Below are 19,941 nucleotides of genomic sequence, written 5' to 3'. Positions count from 1 at the left end.
AACCAAACTGTTAGCCATGCTTATTTGGAGAGAGGTGGGGGCACAGTTTATTGTTTTAATTCTTTGCAATGAGCATATATTGTTAGAAGAGGCAGTTGAGATTTTTTAGAGGATTTTCTTTAAATTTCTCTCCAATAATGCTGGACCTGTTTCCACCCACCTGGGCAAGCAGCCCTTGGACCAGCAACCAAGGCATCTCCTAGGAATTTGGAAATTCGGACTCTTAAGACCCACTCCACCCCTATCGAGTCAGAATCTGCATTTTAACAACATCCGTAGGTTATTGTAAGCACATTCGAATCTGAGAAGCTCTAGGTAAGAACAGATCCTTTCCTCTCTCTGGGCCTCAGTTTCTCCCCCACACAAAGAGGCTGTGTCTCTATGGTCCCTCCCAATTGCAGTTTTCTAATCTTGTTTCTTGTAGTTATCTGAGTCCCTATAAAATGGCAGCTGAAGCCAGGAAAGGTGGCTTACCTCTGTAATTCCAGCTATTTGGGAGGCTGAAGTGGGAGGCTCGCTTAAGCCCAGTAGTTGGCAGCTACAGTGAGCTATGATTGCAGCACTGCACTCCAGCCAAGGTGACAGAGGGAGACCCTGCTAAAAAAAGAAAGAGAGAAAGAGAGGAAAGAAAGAAAGAAAGAAAGAGAAAGAAAGAAAGAGAAAGAAAGAAAGAAAGAGAGGAGGGAGGGAGTAAGGAAGGAAGGAAGGGAGAGAGAGAAAGAAGAAAGAAAGAGGGAGGGAGGAAAGAAGGGAGACAAGCAAGCAAGAAAGAGGAAGGAAGGAAGGAAGGAAGGAAGGAAGGAAGGAAGGAAGGCAGGCAGGCAGGCAGGCAGGCAGGCAGGCAAGGAAGGAAGGAGGAAAGAAAGGAAAGAAAGAAAAGAGAAAGAAGGACAGGCCAGGTGCGGTGGCTCACACCTGTAATCCCACCACTTTGGGAGGTCAAGACGCGTGGATTGCCTGAGGTCAGTAGTTTGAGACCAGCCTGGCCAACATGGTGAAACTGCGTCTCTACTAAAAATACAAAAATTAATCCCGGCATGGTGGCGTGCGCCTGTAACCCCAGCTACTTGGGAGGCTGAGGCAGGAGAATTGCTTGAACCCGGGAGGCGGAGGTTGTAGTGAGCTGAGATCACGTCGTTGCACTCCAGACTGGGCGACAGAGCGAGCCTCCGTCAAAAAAAAAAGAAGAAGAAGAAGGAAAGAGGAAAAGAAAGAAAAAGGAAGGAAGGAGGAAAGAACGGAAGGAAGGAGGAAAGAACGAAAGAAAGAGAAAGAAGCAGTTGAAAAGGTCAAAGGATGAGTGGCCTGGCTGAACAGCCCCTGCTGCCTACAGCCGGACGCAGGTGGGCACTGAAGCGGCCTCACGCTGCAGGTCTGGAGGGAGTCCGAGGAGCGAGGCTGCGTGGGATTCCTGCTGGTGCTAGGGCAGGCGCCTGTCATCTGGACGAGAGTGGAAGGAAGTCGCGGGGCAGTAATAGGGGGCGGGAGGCGCTGCGAGGCGCCTTGGGGTAAGTGCCGCAGAGACCCAGCGGGAATGCAGGGTACCAGGGTGGCCTCGGGGCGGCAGCAGGCACTGCGCGGTGGCCCAGGAAGGCGCAGCGCAGGCCGGGCTGGGGCGCAGGGCGGCCTCTGGGCGCCAGGGGGCGCTGCGAAGTCGTGGCCCGCTCCGGGCGGTCTCAGGTGCCTGGCGGCCTGGGGAAAGCACCTGGGCAGGTGGGGGCGGGGCCTGGGGAGGCGGGCCCGGTCGGCCCACAAGAGCCCGTGGTGGTGCTGCCAGGGGATGCTAGCCCGAGAGCGAGCAGAGGAGCAGCGCACCCCGATCGCTCATTCACGAGGCTTGGACCCTTTGGAACCGAAAGGTGAGTTCAGCCGGGTTGGGTCGGACCAGCTCGGGGGTTCTGGGCACCGGAGCGGCTGTCGGATGCCAGGGCGTCGGACGCCGTCAGCGCGGTGGGTGGCCGAGCCAGCATCAGCCGGTGGCGGCTTCCCGGTGCCCGGGATGCTGGGACACCTTGCCCAGGCGGTAGCGGCCAGCTCTCCGGGGTCTACCCACGCCGTGGCCCGGAGCACGAAGCCAGTCGAGAGCCACTCAGAGTCCGGGGATCTGGGGGTCCCGGGCCGCACCTGGCCTCTTTCCTCCGCCCAGCGCCTGTTCAGCCCCCTTCCCTGCCGGGATGAGTCGCGTCGACTTGTCCGCTACTGTTCCTTCTACCCTCTGGAATGCTTTCTCCGGGGTGACTTGGTGCAGAAAGAAACAAATACTTGAAGTGGGCTGGTTGGATTCGCTCCAGCGGCTTCAGCCGGCGCTCCCCCGGGACAAAAGTGGCTTCAGCCACAGGACAGCGCCCGCTCGCTCCGCGCCGGGAGGGCAGGGGCTGCGGGGTCGCTCGGCAGGAGCTCGGGTCCGGGCCCTGAGGCTGAGTTCAAGTGATTTCTGCACAGGAGTCGCCCTTCGGGACAGGCACCGATCGGGAACTCTCCGGTCCACCGAACCCAGCGCTAGACTTGGGGCAAATCTCTCATCCCTCCCCAAGCTTTGGGGTCCTGCACTGTGGGATGGGGGACAGGCAAAATCGGTGGTAGGCGAGGAGGGGGTGTACGGAGTCGCTGCGGTGAGCCAGGGCCCTGGAATTCTAAAGAATCCTTCAAATCCTTTCTACCTGTGTGGTCTTGAGCAAATTACCTAACCTCTGTGACTCAGTTTCCTTCTCTGTGAAATGGGCCAAGTAATAGCACCTCATATAACTGTAGTGAGGATTAAATCAGGTAGTGTGTGAAAAGGACTGAGTGGGATGCCTGAGAGTAGAGAAAGGGATCAATAAGTGATAGCTGCTATTATTGCTGCTTTCCCTGCTGCTGTTATTATTATTAATGATAGCTAGTCGTTAAAGGGACTCCTAGGTGCAAATCCCAGCTCAGCCACTTTCTAGTGTGACCTTGGGCAAGCTACTTAACCTGTCAGCATCTGTTTCATTTGTACAATGGGGGTGGTTGTGATACCTACCTCAGACGATTGTTGTGAAAATTAAATGAGATGACACCTACAAAGTACTTAGAAGAGTAAGTGCTGGGTATCAGCTAGTAATTCTTCCACTAAGGGTATCACATTGGCTCAGGCTGCATAATCTAATGGTAGCTACAGTCTTGTTTTGCTTTGAAGTTGAAATATTATTTATATGAATATTTTATCTGTTTTGCAAAGAGCAAGATCGGTTCCCTTCCTTCACTTGGGGCTCCTCTGACATTGTCGACTGATCCATTGGGGTCAAGGTCGGTTCTGGGGAAGGGGCTGATGGGGCAGAGGGACCCCTGAGAGCTGGGGATAGGAGCTTCCAGAATCACAGCTTCTGTTGAATATTCACAGAGGAGGGCTGCAGTTTTATTTGACAAGCAATTGAACCTGGACCTAGATTTTAAAAACAAACTCTTGCTAATTTTTTTCTTTCTTTCCTTCTTTCTTTCTTTATTTTATTTTTTATTTTTATTTTTGGATTGTGGGGAGGGAGGAGGTAAGGATAGGCAATATTTTAAGTGATAAAAAAATAAATTATATTGCTCTTGCCCAGAGGCTACCAGCATCATTTTGGTGGTGTTCTTCATCCTGGTAAAATCATATCAATCTATGGAGGGTTTAGAGCAGTTTGGCTGCTCTGGGCATCTCACCTCCATGCCCAGCACTCCATTTCCTTTCCTTAAGGAGGAAGCCTTAAGAGGCCTTAAGCCCACTAGCATCATAAGCTTGGAAGCCTCCTAGCTTTGCCCCGGCTTCCAATTTTAGCCCATATTTCATGGATTCAGGGTGGGAAAAAAAGACATAACTCTGCGGGTTCCGAATCCTGCCTAAAAATCTTGGTGGGGCACATTGAAGTCACAGACACAGGCCCTCTCTGGTCCTGGGGACCACCCTGTATGCCCTAGGATATGTCCTAATTTGCCTTTGTCGCTGTAGAAGGCATAGGGGGACACAGTTTTCATATATCCCCCACCCCCAATACTAGTGCTCACAAGTCTTGGGAAGTGGTCATGTGCACTGTTCAGAGTTTGGAAGTTAAATAGCTCTGTGTTCCTTTTTCCTCCTACCTTTAGTTCTTGGTACTGTTAATTAACTCTCTGCACCCAGCATACTACCAGGCCCCTCAAAGGCATATGCCATAGCAGTGAAGACTGCAAGATTCCATCCAGCTCCTCCACTAACCAGCTGCATCATCTTACACAAGATATTCAACCTCTCTGAGTCCATTTTTCTCCTCTGTAACATGGATATAATAATAGCATGCCTACTTCATGGAATTATTGAAACACAAAATGAAATACATATAGGCTATATGTATATTTATAGAGACAGACTAATTTACTTATGAGACTAATGAGACTATATATTATAAACATGAAATGAGTTTTTATGTAGTATATTAGTTCATTTCTAAAATTATTTCTCATTGTAAAGTTTGTATAGTTGAGATGCATCGTGTACATTGATGAATGTGATAATTTGCTTTCCAATACTGGTACTCTCCCCCAAAGCTGTTATTAAATCAAGGGCATTCTCTAAATTAATGGTATCTTAGAATCAAGGAAATATGGCACAATGCCTGGCAAACACTAAGTGGCCAATAGTTGTAGGTTATTGTTACATCAGGTGATCTAGAAACATTAAGAGCTTGACCGTAAAGAGAAGAAACAAAAGAGAAATCGTTTCACTTACAATAAAGCCTCAGAGAAAAGGCTGGGGAAAATGCAGCCAGGAACATGATCTAAGGTGGCTGCCGGGAAATTTTCTTGGCAGATTACATCTGCCAGTTACAATCTGCCGAGGACTGCTCTGTGCCAGACACTGTGCTAGGCACCAGGGGGCATAATGAGATAGGAATGCTGCCCTAGAGGAAGGCGGGCTACTGGAGGTGATAAGGCACGGGTACCCCTGCCTGATAAGAGAGCTGATGGGGCTGCTTCCAGAGATCCTGCCCAGGAACCCGGGGAAAGGTCCTGCAGCCTGTCCAGCCAGCGCTTCGCAGGTTTCACCTCACCCAGCCCCCACACGGCTAGGCCTGGGGGCTGTAAGAGAAGTTAGGCAGCTTCTCTGGCAGCTGTGGTGGCCAAAAACAAACGTCTCGTGGAAAAGGGGCCAAGGCTTCAGAATGCAAAGTGCCTAAGCCACAGAGGAACAGAGGAAGGAGGTCTCTAAGGGCGCGTGGACTGGTGTTTCCCAGACTGTGGCCTCCAGGGACACACTAGCCGGCTAGTGCCTGCCAGCTCACCTGCTTCTCTTCTTTGCCCTCCAGCACGCCCGTCCTCAAAGTCCCGTCCTCCAAGTCCCATCCTCGCCATGGCTCCCGGAGAGAAGATCAAAGCCAAAATCAAGAAGAATCTGCCCGTGACGGGCCCTCAGGCGCCGACCATTAAAGAGCTGATGCGGTGGTACTGCCTCAACACCAACACCCATGGCTGCCGCCGCATCGTGGTGTCCCGCGGCCGTCTGCGCCGCCTCCTCTGGATCGGGTTCACACTGACTGCCGTCGCCCTCATCCTCTGGCAGTGCGCCCTCCTCGTCTTCTCCTTCTATACTGTCTCAGTTTCCATCAAAGTCCACTTCCGGAAGCTGGATTTTCCTGCGGTCACCATCTGCAATATCAACCCCTACAAGTAAGAGGCATGAGCAGGGAAACGCGAGTAGGGAGCCAGGCCCCCCACAGAGGCCAAAGCCCCTCCGGAAAGTGACACACTGGCAGCCCGGAGGTCGATTCCGGCCTACAAATGTGCTTTCTAGAAATTTGAATTTGTTGCTAACGCTGGTAAACAGCCCTCTCCCCGGTTCTAAATCTGTATGTACCAAGTTTTCAGACCATCAGTGACTTTTTTTTTTCTTTTCTTTTTCCTTTTTTGAGATGGAGTTTCACTCTTGTTGCCCAGGCTGGGATGCAATGGCGCGATCTCAGCTCACTGCATCCTCCACCTCCCAGGTTCAAACAATCCTCCCGAGTAGCTGGGACTACAGGGGTGTACCACTGCGCCAGGCTAATTTTTTGTACTTTTAGTAGAGACGGGATTTCACCATGTTTGGCCAGGCTGGTCTTGAACTTCTGACCTCGGGGGATCCACCCACCTTGGCCTCCTAAAGTGCTGGGATTACAAGCGTGAGCCACCGCACCTGCCCTTTTTTTTTTTTGGAGACAGGGTCTCACTCTGTCACCCAAGCTGGAGTGCAGTGGTGCAATCATAGCTCACTGCAGCCCCGACCTCCTGGGCTCAAGCAATCCTCCTACTGCAGCCTCCTGAGTAGCTGGGACTATAGGCACATGCCACCACATCCAGCTAAAATTTTTTATTTTTTAAGAGATGGGGTCTTGCTATGTTACTCAGGCTGGTCTCAAACTCCTGAGCTCAAGTGGTGCTGCCACTTTGGTCTCTCGAAGTGCTGAGATTACAGGAGTGAGCCACCACACCCACCCCGTCAATGACTTCTGAGGATGGGCTAGCCTGGGGAGAGCAGAAAGAGGAAGCTGCAGGATTTGTTTCACTTAGAAGAGGCCTGAAACGAACTAACCCCCTCTGCACACTCCCCATATTGAGCCCAAATTAGCCAACCCCCATCTGCATCCCCGTCCCTGGCTCTCCAAGCTCACATGTTCACTCCTCTTGCAGCATGAGTGAGCTCAAGGCTGACTCAGAAGTGACACCCAGGTGACTTCTGTAAGCACCTCAGCTGCCCCAAACCCTCATCTGAATAAACCCAGCCCCATTAATTGAGATCATCGGGCCCTGGGTGTGATCAGCCCTTGGGACTGCCCTATCATCCTTGGCAGGACCTGTTCTAAATGAGTCATCAGAGTCCTTCTCAGGATTATGGAAAACTGGTCCGTGAGGCAGGTCAGAATCAAGCAGACTTTGTCAGAGCAGGGGTGGGGAGAAGGGAAGCAGAGCAGGGGAGGAAGATTATCAAAGGAAACTAACTTGTCCAGAGTCATCAGCGAGTTGGTGCAAAGCTCAAAATCAAGATCAAGTCTAAGACTCTTTCTCCACCCTTCATGTCTTCCTCTTCTTTCTTTCTCCCTCCCTCCTTCTCTCTCTCTCTGGTCCTCCTTCCTTCTTTCCATCCATTATTTGTTCCATAATAATTTACTCAGCATCTATAAACTGTCATGCACTGTACTAGGTTCTGGGATAGAGAACTGAACAACCCAAACACAGTATTTGCCCTAGTGGAGCTTATACTGTAGTGGAGGAATAAAGTCTTAATAAATGTAATAATACTAATATAATTAACAATAGAGGCACAGTGGCTCATGCTTGAAGTGGCTCAGCACTTTCAGAAGCCAAGGCACGAGGATTGCTTGAGGCCAGGAATTTGAGACCAGCCTGGGCAACAGAGCAAGACATTTTATTTTAAAACATTTTATTTTAAATTAGGCAGGTGTGATGGCACACGTTCATAGTCCCAGTAACTTGGGAGGCTGAAGTGGGAGGACTGCTTGAGCCCAGGAGTTCTAGGCTGCAGTGAGCCATGATTGTACCACTGCACTCCAGCCTGGGCAACAGAGTGAGACCCTGTCTCTAAAATAATAACAATAATAGAGGCCACTTAATTATCTATAGGTATGTCTGTGTGTGTTTATTATATATAATAAACTCATTGAACCTTCCCAACAAATCCCATTTTACAAAGGAGAAAGCTAAAACACAGAAAGTCTATGACATTTGTCCAAGGTCAGGTAGCCAGTACCAGGATGGGGAACCTAAACTCAGGTAGTTTGGCTAAACCCAGGGGTTTCTATTCTCAATTGCTATGCTCTGCTGCCTATGCCTAGAGCAAGTGGGAGAAAGGAGAGAGGAGAGAGTTAAGAGGAGGCTGGAACAATTTGATTTGTGAAAATTAAAAGACGGTATATTGTGCTTCATGCAGGCAACTCCTTTATAACTAGTTATACCCTCCTTCCCCCCAGCACAGATTTGAGGACAATCAGTGGGCAGAGGCAGAGTGAGCTGGGTGGAGAAGGAGCCTGCCCATTAGGTAGACTCCTGGTTGGCAGTTATGTACTTGTCCTCAATGTGGCTGGTTTATGGGAGGCACCTGACAGTCACCACTCCAGAAATGCTGGTCGGGACAAACTCATCAACACACCCCGAGAGCAAGCAGACAGTGGTGGCAGAGGTGAAGCCACAGGAAGTCACACACGGGTCACCCATGACCCTTTCCCCATTTGCCAGAGCCAGGGGTCACTTTGGATGGGTCAAGTCATGAAAGGCATGGTCTCCTCTGCCAAGGAGTTGGGAAAGGTGGGCATGAGGCTGACACGTGTTGATGGAAAACAGCCTGGAGGAGCACCAGTGTTCTGCCAGGGCCACTTCCCCTCTCCCTGACTTTTCCTCCCCACCTTGGCAGGTACAGCACCGTGCACCACCTTCTAGCTGACTTGGAACAGGAGACCAGAGAGGCCCTAAAGTCCCTGTATGGCTTTCCAGAGTCCCGGAGGCGCCGAGAGGCAGAGTCCTGGAGCTCCGTCTCAGAGGGAACGCAGCCTAGATTCTCCCACCGGATCCCACTGCTGATCTTTGATCAGGATGAGAAGGGCAAGGCCAGGGACTTCTTCACAGGGAGGAAGCGGAAAGTCGGTGGTAGCATCATTCACAAGGCTTCAAATGTCATGCACATCGAGTCCAAGCAGGTGGTGGGATTCCAACTGGTAAGATTTCACCCTCTCATTCTTTCACTGCTTAGGGGCATGGGATGGGCTGGGTCCAGGACTCTTCTCCTTGGCCACTAGCCCCTGTGGTCCAACTGGAAGAAATACACCCAGCTGGGGTCAGACACAGTGACTCATGCCTGTAATCCCAGCGCTTTGGGAGGCCAAGGTGGGCGGATCACCTGAGGTCAGGAGTTCGAGACCAGCCTGGCCAACGTGGTAAAACCCGTCTCCACTAAAATACAGAAATTAGCCGTGCATGGTGGCACATGCCTGTAATCTCAGCTACTTGGGAAGCTGAGGCAAGAGAATTGCTTGAACCCAGGAGGTGGAGGTTGCAGTGAGCCCAGATGGTGCCATCGCACTCCAGCCTGAGTGACAGAATAATACTCTGTTAAAAAAAAAAGTGGGGGGGAGAGGAAGGGGGCAAGCGGAGGGAGAGCATTAGGACAAATACCTAATGCATGCGGGGCTTAAAACCTAGGTGACTGGTTGATAGGTGCGGCAAACCACCATGGCACATGTACACCTATGTAACAAACCTGCATGTTCTGCACATGTATCCCAGCACTTAAAGTAAAATTATTTTTTAAAAAAAGAAAGAAAGAGATAAGGAAAGAAAAGAAAGGAAAGAAAGGAAAGACACCCAGCTGGGATGATTCAGCTGCAAACAACTGAAACTGATTCAGGTAATTTTAAGTTGTGGGGGGCAGAGGGAGGGGGAAATGTATTAGAAGGCAACCAGTAACTCATGGAGGCCTCTCAAAGGGCAGAAATTAGGGCAGATGCAGGGATCTGGGTAGCAAGAAATGATGAAAATCCATTTCAGATATTGCTGCTGGATTAAAGAAGCATCAAATATGTTCAGTTTTTGTTGGTGTCGTTAATGCTTAAGAGTCAAATTCCATCTTGGGACTATCCGGTTGGTCAAGCTTGGGTCACCTAATCACCCTTTGGCTAATGGATGGTGGAGTATCTTCATGGACAATCTCACCAGGCTGTGTCCAGAGGGGGAAAGGAAATTCTTCCAAAGCAAAATTGAGGTTCAGGCACTCGAAAGAAAAAGACGGACAATAAACAGCAGAAACATCAAGGTTCCTGCAGTACTTGCCTTCGTGAGGTGCTTGGCCTGACTTCATTTTCCCTTTTGGTGCCATTTGAGGTTGTTTTTTTTTTTTTTTCAGAGTCTCACTCTGTCACCCACGCTGGAGTGCAGTGGTGCGATCTCGGCTCACTGCAACCTCTACCTACCAGGTTCAAGTGATTCTCCTGCCTCAGCCTCCTGAGTAGCTGGGATTACAGGCATGCACCACCATACTTGGCTAATTTTTTGTGTTTTTAGTAAAGACTGGGTTTCACCATGTTGGTCAGGCTGGTCTCAAACTCTTGACCTCAGGTGGTCCCCCTACCTCGGCCTCCCAAAATGCTGAGATTACAGGCGTGAGCCACCACACCTGGCCTGAGGGGCTCTTGAGAAATGCCATTCGCTGAAAATGAATTCTAGTACCTTCCTGGGCAAACTCCATCACCACCCTCCCTCTCCATGCCCCAGCCACCTCTGGAGGACGGGGGCTATGTCCATACCTTATAGGCTTGATTGCCAGTTGTGTGACCTTGTAGCTGTAGTCCCAAATCCTGAAAAATGGACCTTCTTCTAAATCATTGAGATTTCAAAATCTTCTTGGGTCCTTTCACAGGATATCTGCAAGGTTCTTCTTGATACCAAAATCAACTCTTTTTATATATGTTTGTTTGTTTGTTTGTTTGTTTTAGAAACAAGATCTCACTCTGTCACCCAGGTGGGAGTGGAGCAATCATAGCTCACTGCAGCCTAGAACTCCTGGGCTCAAACAATTTTCCCACCTCAGCCTCCCAAGTAGCTTGGACTACAAGAATGCATCACTGCACCTGGATAATTTTTCTATTTTTTGTGGAGATGGGGTCTAGCCGTGTTGCCCAGGCTGGTCTCGAATTCCTGGCCTGGATCAGTCTTCCCACTACAACCTTCCAAAGCATTAGGATTACAGGCATGAGCCACTGCAACCAGCCAAAATCAGTTGACATCTGTCCATTTAGAAAAGTTTCCAAGCTTTGTGTGATGAGAACATTTGGAATGTACAATGGCTTCCCTATGAAGTTCTCATTATTGTATATTTCAAACGTGGGTCCTCCCAGCTACCATACGTGGTTGGGAAGAATGGTGTTTCTGTCCACATTTTGTGGGTGAGATAATGGGTACAGAATACCTCGCCTAAGATCCTGCAGAGAAGTAGTCTCTCCTCCTCCTGCAGAGTCTGGGCTGGATTCCAGATGTCTTAACTGTTGATATGATAGGAAATGGGAAAGGTTGTTAGGAATGTAGTAGCATCAGTCAGATGAACCTTAGGTGCCTGGGGACCCTGAAGAAGCTGGTTTTGCTTCTTCCTTGGTGGGCAAGTAGTGCAGAGTTGCAGGAGTAGGACTCTGTGTCCTTTCTCATTCAGCCCCTTTTTGGTCCTTGAGGCTTGAGGATGATCACTCCCAGCCCCTAGAAGTGAGAGGAAACCCATCCTTGCCCCAGATATCCAACCTGTTCCCCTGAGTATCTGGCCTGGAGTCTCAGTCACTCATTCTTATGGTCCTTCTGAAGAGTAGCAATAGAACCGATGGCTTCAGCCTCACGTCTCCTCTTATTCACAGTGCTCAAATGACACCTCCGACTGTGCCACCTACACCTTCAGCTCGGGGATCAATGCCATTCAGGAATGGTATAAGCTGCACTACATGAACATCATGGCACAGGTGCCTCTGGAGAAGAAAATCAACATGAGCTATTCTGCTGAGGAGCTGCTGGTGACCTGCTTCTTTGATGGAGTGTCCTGTGATGCCAGGTTAGAAGAGAACGCTGCTCTCTCAGCCTCTGAGGACTGGCAGCTCTGAGTACCAGGCCCCTTGCAGGAATCTACAGCCTTGATGATAGGTCTTGGGAGCAAAAGGTGCTCTTCTCACTGACGCTGCCTTTGGAAACTGCTTACATGGGAGCTGTGTTCTAGAGTCAGTGAATGAGGTGTACATGACATAAAATCAAAATATCCTTAAACTCATTAAACTACTCATTAAAAACAAGGTAGTTGGCCAGGCATGGTGGTTCACACCTCTAAATCCCAGCACTTTGGGAGGCTGGGGTGAATGGATCACTTGAGGCCAGGAGTTCAAGACCAGCCTGGCCAACATAGTGAGACCCTGTCTCTACTAAAAATACAAAACTTAGCCAGGCGTGGTGGTGCACACCTGTAGTCCCAGCTATTCAGGAGACTGAGGCAGGAGAATCGCTAAACCCGGGAGGCGGAGGTTGCAGTAAGCCAAGATTGCACTACTGCACTCCAGCCTGGGCTGCAGAGTGAGACTCTTTTCTCAAAAAAAAACAAAACAAAGCAAAACAAAACAAAACAAACAAACAAAAAACCCAACCCACAAGGTATTAGATTGGCACAAAAGTAATTGCTGTTTTTGTCATATGGTGTGCATATAACCTAACCTTGTGTATTACCATCATGCATACTGATTACTAAGAACCATAGTTCTAAGGAAGGAAGGAAGAGAAGGAGGGAGGGATGGGAGGAGAAAGGCCCATGTTCAAACATGTGAGATTTCAAACCTCTCACCTTTATGATAGCAGTCAGATCCCTTATAGTGACTGGGCAGTGGGTGAGACATTCTAAAGTGTTCCTGGGCGGGGCACAGTGGCTCACGCTTGTAATCCCAGCACTTTGGGAGGCTGAGGAAGATGATTGCTTGAGCTCAGGAGTTTGAGACCAGCCTGGGCAATGTGGCAAAACCTCCTTTCTACAAAAAAAACTCAAAAACTTATCTGGGCATAATGGCACACGCCTGTAGTCCCAGCTACTTAGGAGGCTGAGGTGGGAAGATCGCTTGAGTCTGGGAGGTTGAGGCTGCAGTGAGCCATAATTGCGCCACTGCACTTCAGCCTGGGCAACAGAGCAAGATCCTGTCTCAGAAATAAAAATAAAATAAAATAAAATAAAATAAAATAAAATAAAACACTGAGCCTCTTTCACCTATCTGTATATGTTAGCAGACAGATTGGTTCTTGTGAAAAGTAAATAATTGGAATCATGTCTCCCTAAGAGTTGGGTTCCAAAGTCACGTAAGGGCACAGATGATGTGATTCTTTCCCTGGGGATTATGTTCTAGGACTGGGAATTTGAATGGAAAATGTCAAGTGTTGGCTGAGAAATTCAAAAGTGGAGGAATTTGGGGACAGACATGGCACAAGGAATGTCAAGTCAGGATAGAGATGAAGGTGAGAGGATTCCGAGAGAAAACAGAAGGCAGAGAGTCTAGTTCTATGTCCATGTGTGTCAACCATGGATGACGGGCCTTGTTTTTCACCTGATCAGGAGCAAGATGGGGAAAATGAGTCACGTCTCTCACGCATTCTCCCCAAAGAGAGTTGGCCCCGTTAGCACTGCCCTGCTCAGCTTCAGCTAAGACGCATGGGGGAGATCCCTTTCTGACCCATTTCCTTCCTCCATAGGAATTTCACACTTTTCCACCATCCGATGCATGGGAATTGCTACACTTTCAACAACAGAGAAAATGAGACCATTCTCAGCACCTCCATGGGGGGCAGTGAATATGGTAAGGAAACCTGTGCCAAGGAGATCTTGAGGTCCTCCAACAGTGGACATGGGGACAGCAGGACAGTGGGGATGCGGGAGCCCTCTGGAAATGCAGGATCTCTCCCACTTGGCCAGAAACCAGGGATGCCCTTTTTTCTATCAGTGTTTCCATCAGTGTTCATGCTGGTTCCTTCCTTCCAAGTTAGTGTTTGTTTTCCTTTTTGACTTCTCCTCCATCTTTGAGAGAACGACAGGGACATCACTGGCGTTCCTTCTGCTAGGGAACTACTCTGGTTTAAACTCATAGCTAGGGTGAGTAATGCAGTACAGGTAGTTTCCAAAGGGAGTTGAGCCCAGATATGCTGAACAGATTAGGGAAGTAGATGCACATTTATCTTAGTTCAGGTGACAGATTCTGGTCAGAGCCGAAACCCAGCTTGGCCACTCACTGTGTGACCTTAGGCAAGTTACTGCGCTTCATCTATAAAGTGGGACTAATAATAGTATCTCCCATGTGAGATTACTGAGAGGACTTAAGATACAGACTTAAAATAAGACCTGCTCTGCACTCTGTTAGTCTGCTTGGACCACCATAACAAAATACCAGAGACTGGATGCCTTGGACAATAGACATTTATTTATCACAGCTTTGGAGACTAGAAAATCTAAGATCAAGGCACAGGCAGACTCGGTTCTGGTGAGGCTTCTCTCTCTGGATTGCAGAAGGCTGGCTGTCTTCTCTCCACGTCCTCAGATGGCCTTTCCTCTGTGGTGTGTCAACAGAGAGAGGACTGTGATGTCTCTTCCTCTTCTGATCAGGATATCAGTCCTATCAGATTAGAGCCCCCTGCTTATGACTTCCTTTCAGCTTAATTAAAGTCCTCGAAATAATATCCCTTTGGGGGTTAGGGCTTCAACATATGAATTTGAGGCAGAAAACAATTCAGCCATAATACATACCAAGCACACAATAAGTGCTAGTTGCTATTATGATTACTACTATTATTACCGTTACTAGCATTGTTACCAGTCTACCACCATTGCTGCTGCTGCTACTACCCTCAAAATAATACCATTGCAATTTCCAGCACTACTATTACTACTATTCCACTATGATTACATTTGTAGGGAAGGTAGGAACTGAACAGATTGGCCTGGCTTATGCCCAAAAGGAATTCTTGAAAGGTCCCATGCAAATTGAAAATGATGTGATATGTAGATATACTCCCACCAGGACAAGCAAGGGCCTGTCATAAAGGAAATCCCCACTTGGAATTCTGGCCTTTGTCCCTGTGTAGTCTGTACTCTTACTAAGTCTGCAAGAAATCATAATTCAGTGCACATACTTCATGGAGAAGAAGTAATCTGGAAACTGAAAATGAAAAGTTGCAGGGTCCTGGCTCTGCTATGGAGGGGCTGTGTGACCTCAAGCAATTCACTTCCTCTCTCTGAGCTTTGTTTGTAATTGTTTACAACTTATTTACAAATTGTTTGCAATTGTTTATAAGTTGTTTACACATTGTTTGCAATTGTTTACAAATTGTTTGCAATTGTTTACAAATTGCCCTTGTTTACAAATTGAATGTCAGAATAACTCTCAAAATTCTCTTCTTTCCATCTATATAGACCCTGCTGATTCACTCATCCATTTACCAAGCATGGAGTTTCTCCTGTTTGCCAGGCCCTCTTCTATGTACCAGGGACACAGCAGTGAAAAGACAGATGTCTTCTCTGCTGTTAGGAAACTTACATTTTCGTGGGGAGAGAGAGATGAAAAATGAGTACACAACTACACAGACATGATCTAGTTACAAATCCTAATGACTGCTATTCAGGGAAGAAAGAGGCAGAGTGGGAAGACAGAGTGGCTGGGGTCGGGATGGGGGGGTTAGTTTGGATAAGAAGGCCCAGAAAGATCTCTAAGAGGAGGGCTATTTAAGGAGGAAAATATTCATGTTAAGATCTACACAAGAACATTCCAGGGACTACCAAGGGCAAAGGCCGTGGGAAGGATGTGAATCAGATGTGTTCTAGAAAAAGAAATAAGACCAGTGTGCTTGGAGCTTATTGAGGTGGGGAGACAGTGGGAGGAGATGAGGAGGGAGAAGTAGGCAGGGGCTGTATCATCATCACCTTGATAGATGCAGCCAGGTTTATTCTGTGGCATTCCCATATATCCAGTGAGATGCCACTGAAGAGTTTCAGGTTTCAGGGAGTGACCTGAGGTCCAATTTTCAAAGGACCTCAGCCCATACATGAATGAGCAGGGTCTCTATGGATGGAAAGAAGAGAATTTTGAGAGTTATACTGACATTCAATTTGTAAACAAGGGCAATTGGTAAACAACTGCAAATGATTTGTAAACAATTGCAAACAATTTGTAAATAAGCCCAGAGAGGGGAAGTGAATTGCTGGAGGTGACAGCCCATCCATAGCAGAGCCAGGATTCTGCAACTTTTCACTCTTAGTTCCCATGTGCACTGATACTGTGTTTACTCTGGTGCTGGGTTAGCATAGACTGCAGGAGGCAAGAGCAGGAGTGGGAGGAGAAGTTGGACCAGTGATCAGAAACACCATTAGTAATTCATCTTTTTTCTCTGAGTGCCTGCCCTGAGGGGTTAAGCAGCCAGAGCAATACATGTTCTTTTGAATGTTCTGAGCTCCCCATCTCAAAGGACCACATGGAGATGCATGTCCCGGGCAGAGTGGCAATTTCCTTACATTTGGCAAAAACGTATGCTTAGAAAGAACTGTGACAGTGATACTGCGTTTGAACCCCTGTTTTGGGCTAAGCTATGGGGGCACAGCAGAGAGCAAGTCAGGCACGCATTACAATCTCATGGAGCTTCCAGTCAAGCCCTTGTCCACCTGTCACTTGTTGGAAATACCTGGTCTTGGATTTGAAGCTCCTGAAGCAGTGGGAGAGGTGGGTTACCCCCAGAAAATGTTTTCCTAGCCTTGGATCACAGCAGGTTGCCTTATCCTCCCAGGGCTGCAAGTCATTTTGTACATAAACGAAGAGGAATACAACCCATTCCTCGTGTCGTCCACTGGAGCTAAAGTTATCATCCATCGGCAGGACGAGTATCCCTTCGTCGAAGATGTGGGAACAGAGATTGAGACGGCAATGGTCACCTCTATAGGAATGCACCTGGTAAGAGAATATTCTCATTTCCATAGGCTTGGAGAGAACAGATTTTTTTGTCAAGGATAACCAATAGGGTGCAGCTTCTGGAAAAGGGTGTTTGTTTCAAAAGGGAACATGGTCCCCGATTTTCCCATGGTTATCCCATTCATTTCAGGAGTTACATTAAAGGTTGTGTTTGTATCTTCTGGCTGGCTGCAGTGGCTCACACCTGTAATCCTAGCACTTCGGGAGACCGAGGTGAGGTCAAGAGTTTGAGACCAGCCTGGCCAACTTGGTGAAACTTGTCTCTACTAAAAATACAACAAATTAGCTGGGTATAGTAGTGTGTGCCTGTAATCCCAGTTACTCGGGAGGCTGAGGTAAGACAATAGCTTGAACCCAGGAGGAGGAGGTTGCAGTGAGCTGAGATCACGCCACTGCACTCCAGCCGAGCAACAGAGCAAGACTCCATCTCAAAAAAAAAAAAAAAAAATGTTGTATTTGTATGGATTAATAGGACAGGGTGCCATTTGGGGAAAGAATTTCAAGACACCAGCATTTATGGAACCTATGCTGGAAGCAAGGCATTAGGACACTAACTATATATTTGTCAGTAATACAAATAGATAAGATTACCATCTATCTTTCTGGGCTGCTTAGAGGCCTATGAGGCATGTGAGTAACTGTATTAAAGCCTAGTGGAAAGTCACTCAGCTATCCAAGGTCTATTTAGCCCATCACACTTCTGTCAATTTTACCTCATTTACCAAGAACCCCTTCTCCCTCCAAATTTGACCTTTGTGGACCTCACTGGGCACTGAGAACACGCAAACTTATCAACAGAAGCACAAGTAAGCAGCAGACTCCAATCCCCGAGTCAGCCTTGCCCAATGGGAGCTGAATGGCAAGACGAAGAGCAGACTCTGATGGCCCTGGTCACTCCACTGCTTATGGAGTTTTCTTGTTTGCAGGCCTGGGGTCTTTTTATTCCAGGATCTATCTGCCTCTCCCTTTCTCTCTTTCATAGAATGACTGTTAAGAACTTATTTAGATCAGGTACAGTGGCTCATGCCTGTAATCCCAACACTTTGGGAGGCCAAGGCGGGTGGATCACTTGAGCCCAGAAGTTTGAGACCAGCCTGGGCAACATAGCAAAACCCTATCTCTACCAAAAACGAAATACAAAAAGTCACCAGGCATAGTGGCACAGGCCTGTAGTCCCAGCTACTCAGGAGGCTGAGGTAGGAGGATCACCTGACCTCAGGGAGGTCGAGGCTTCAGTGAGCCATGATTGTACCATTGCACTCCAGTCTCGGTGACAGAGTAAGACTCTGTCTCAAAAACAAACGAACAAACAAACAAAAACTGATTTAAAGGAGTTAGGTGCAGTGCATGCACCTGTAGTCCAGCCACTCAGGAGGCTGAAGTGGGATGATCACTTGAGCTCAGGAGTTCAAGACCAGCCTGGGCAACATAGCAAGACCCCATCTCTACAAAAAATAAAAAATTAGCCAGGCATGCTGGGACACACCTGTAGTCCCAGCTATGCAGGAGGCTGAGTGGGGAGAAGTGCTTGAGCCCAGGAGTTCAAGACCCAGTTTGGGCAACATAGTGAGACCCTGCCTCTATTTTTTTTTTAAGAACTTATTTAAAGAGAGTGCCCACACCAACCATACCAAGGAGTGTACCACGCAGAGTGTATCTCTCTTCCACTCCTGACATCCAGACCTCTCCTTCCTCTCCAGAGGGACCACCACTGTTGCTACTGTGTCTTGGCAGGGATATTCTAGTCATTTAAGCAAGTGCATATAGGTATAAGCATTTCTCCTTTTATGCAAATACAAAATATTTCTCACTTAATGCTATAGCTGGGAAATGGTTCCATATCAAAACATACAGATCTGCATCATTCTTTTAAAAGATTCATAGTCTTCCATTGCATGAATAAGTTATTGATGCAACCCACCATTGATAGATGTTTGGTCATTTCAGGCACAACTAAAAGCAATGGTGCAATGTGACGTGTATTTGCTCAGTTACTTCCTACAAGTTTGTCAAACAGGACATGTGTTTGCCAGATTGTCCCCCAATGAGGATATAGCAATTGAGAACCACACTAGCAATATGAGAGTAGCTATTTCCCCACACTCTAACCACCATCATGTATTATTCAATGTTTAATCTTTGCTAATCTGTCAAGAGAAAAATGGTATCTGTTATCATTTTAATTTGCATTCTTTCATAATGATGTTTTTCTTTCTTTCTTTTTTTTTTTTTTTGAGACAGAGTCTCACTCTGTCACCCAGGATGGAGGGCAGTGGGCATGATCTCGGCTCCACATCCCGGGTTCATGCCACTCTCCTGCCTCAGCCTCCCAAGTAGCTGGGACTACAGGCGCCCGCCACAACACCTGGCTAATTTTTTGTATTTTTAGTAGAGACGGGGTTTCACCGTGTTAGCCAGGATGGTCTTGATCTCCTGACCTCGTGATCCACCCACCTCAGCCTCCCAAAGTGCTGGGATTACAGGCGTGAGCCACAGCGCCTGGCGCATAATGACGTTTTTCTTTACCTGTTTGGGGGTGGGGAGAAAGAAACAAAATCTCCTTGTGGACTATACATCTGTTCATGCCTTTATTTAAATCCAACCTAATATCCCCAATTAAACTTCCTAGCCTTTATCCTTCACAAACACATCCTCCAGAGAAGTGGTTTCCAAACCTCGTTGATTATCAGACTCAAAGCCACTGAATCAGAATCTCTAGAAGATAAGCCCAAGGATCTATATTTTTACAAAGTTGTAGTGGTTATTCTAAGAGGCAGCACACCTGGGAGCCTTGGCTTAACCTTTTTTTAATGTTTAAATTTAAAAAAATTTTTAGAGTCAGGGTCTTGCTCTGTTACCCAGGCTGGAGTGCAGTGACACAATCATAGCTCACTGGAGACTTGAACTCCTGAGAGCCTTGGCTTTAGAAGCTTGAGCAATGCAGAATTAGAGGAAAAGCTAATTGTGTCTTCCCAAGTGAAAGTGAAGCTAGAATGACACAAAGTTCTAGCTATAGATTTGCATTGGGTTAGACAAAAAGATGGTGGGCATTTAGGGCTTGGATATCCATCTGTCATTTATCCATTTAATTGACATTTTCTGAGCACCTTCTATGCGCTAGACATGGGGCACCTCAGTGTGGAGGACACCGTCCCTGTCCTGAGAGAGTCTAGAGTCCAGCAGAGAGGATTGAGTAATAAACCAGAAATGACACAAATGATTCGTTATAATTGCCATAAGTGCTATGAAGAAGAAATGTAAGACCATATGAGTGCATATTATGATATGACTGACCTGGGGCTCATTTTCAATGGGGAAGATGAGGTTCAAGGAAGGCTTTCCTGAGGAGGTGCTATTTAAGCTGAGACAGCAAGATGATGAACTGGAATGGAAGTATGACAGACGAAATCTGGGGCTTCACTGCCTCATGGTGCCCCATGAAAAGGATAATCCTGGACAAGGGAAA

At 47.7% G+C, this 19,941-nt stretch overlaps 1 protein-coding gene across 1 annotated transcript in view; it reads left to right on the top strand.

Moving 5' to 3' along the window:
• Positions 1-1,837: 1,837 nt before the first annotated feature.
• SCNN1G (sodium channel epithelial 1 gamma subunit) overlaps positions 1,838-19,941 on the top strand; it is a 33,194-nt gene continuing 15,090 nt past the window's right edge. The window contains exons 1-6 of the mRNA XM_030823132.1: positions 1,838-1,859; positions 5,283-5,643; positions 8,381-8,681; positions 11,361-11,551; positions 13,219-13,322; positions 16,294-16,457. Coding sequence (XP_030678992.1) covers positions 5,327-5,643; positions 8,381-8,681; positions 11,361-11,551; positions 13,219-13,322; positions 16,294-16,457 — 1,077 coding nt within the window. The 5' untranslated portion in view covers positions 1,838-1,859; positions 5,283-5,326. The remainder of the gene's footprint in view (positions 1,860-5,282; positions 5,644-8,380; positions 8,682-11,360; positions 11,552-13,218; positions 13,323-16,293; positions 16,458-19,941) is intronic.

This window comes from Nomascus leucogenys, chromosome 2 (genome assembly GCF_006542625.1).
Source record: "Nomascus leucogenys isolate Asia chromosome 2, Asia_NLE_v1, whole genome shotgun sequence".
Taxonomy (NCBI): domain Eukaryota; kingdom Metazoa; phylum Chordata; class Mammalia; order Primates; family Hylobatidae; genus Nomascus; species Nomascus leucogenys.
The sequence above is the reverse complement of the archived record's forward strand: the minus strand, read 5'-3'. Positions and strand labels throughout refer to the sequence as shown.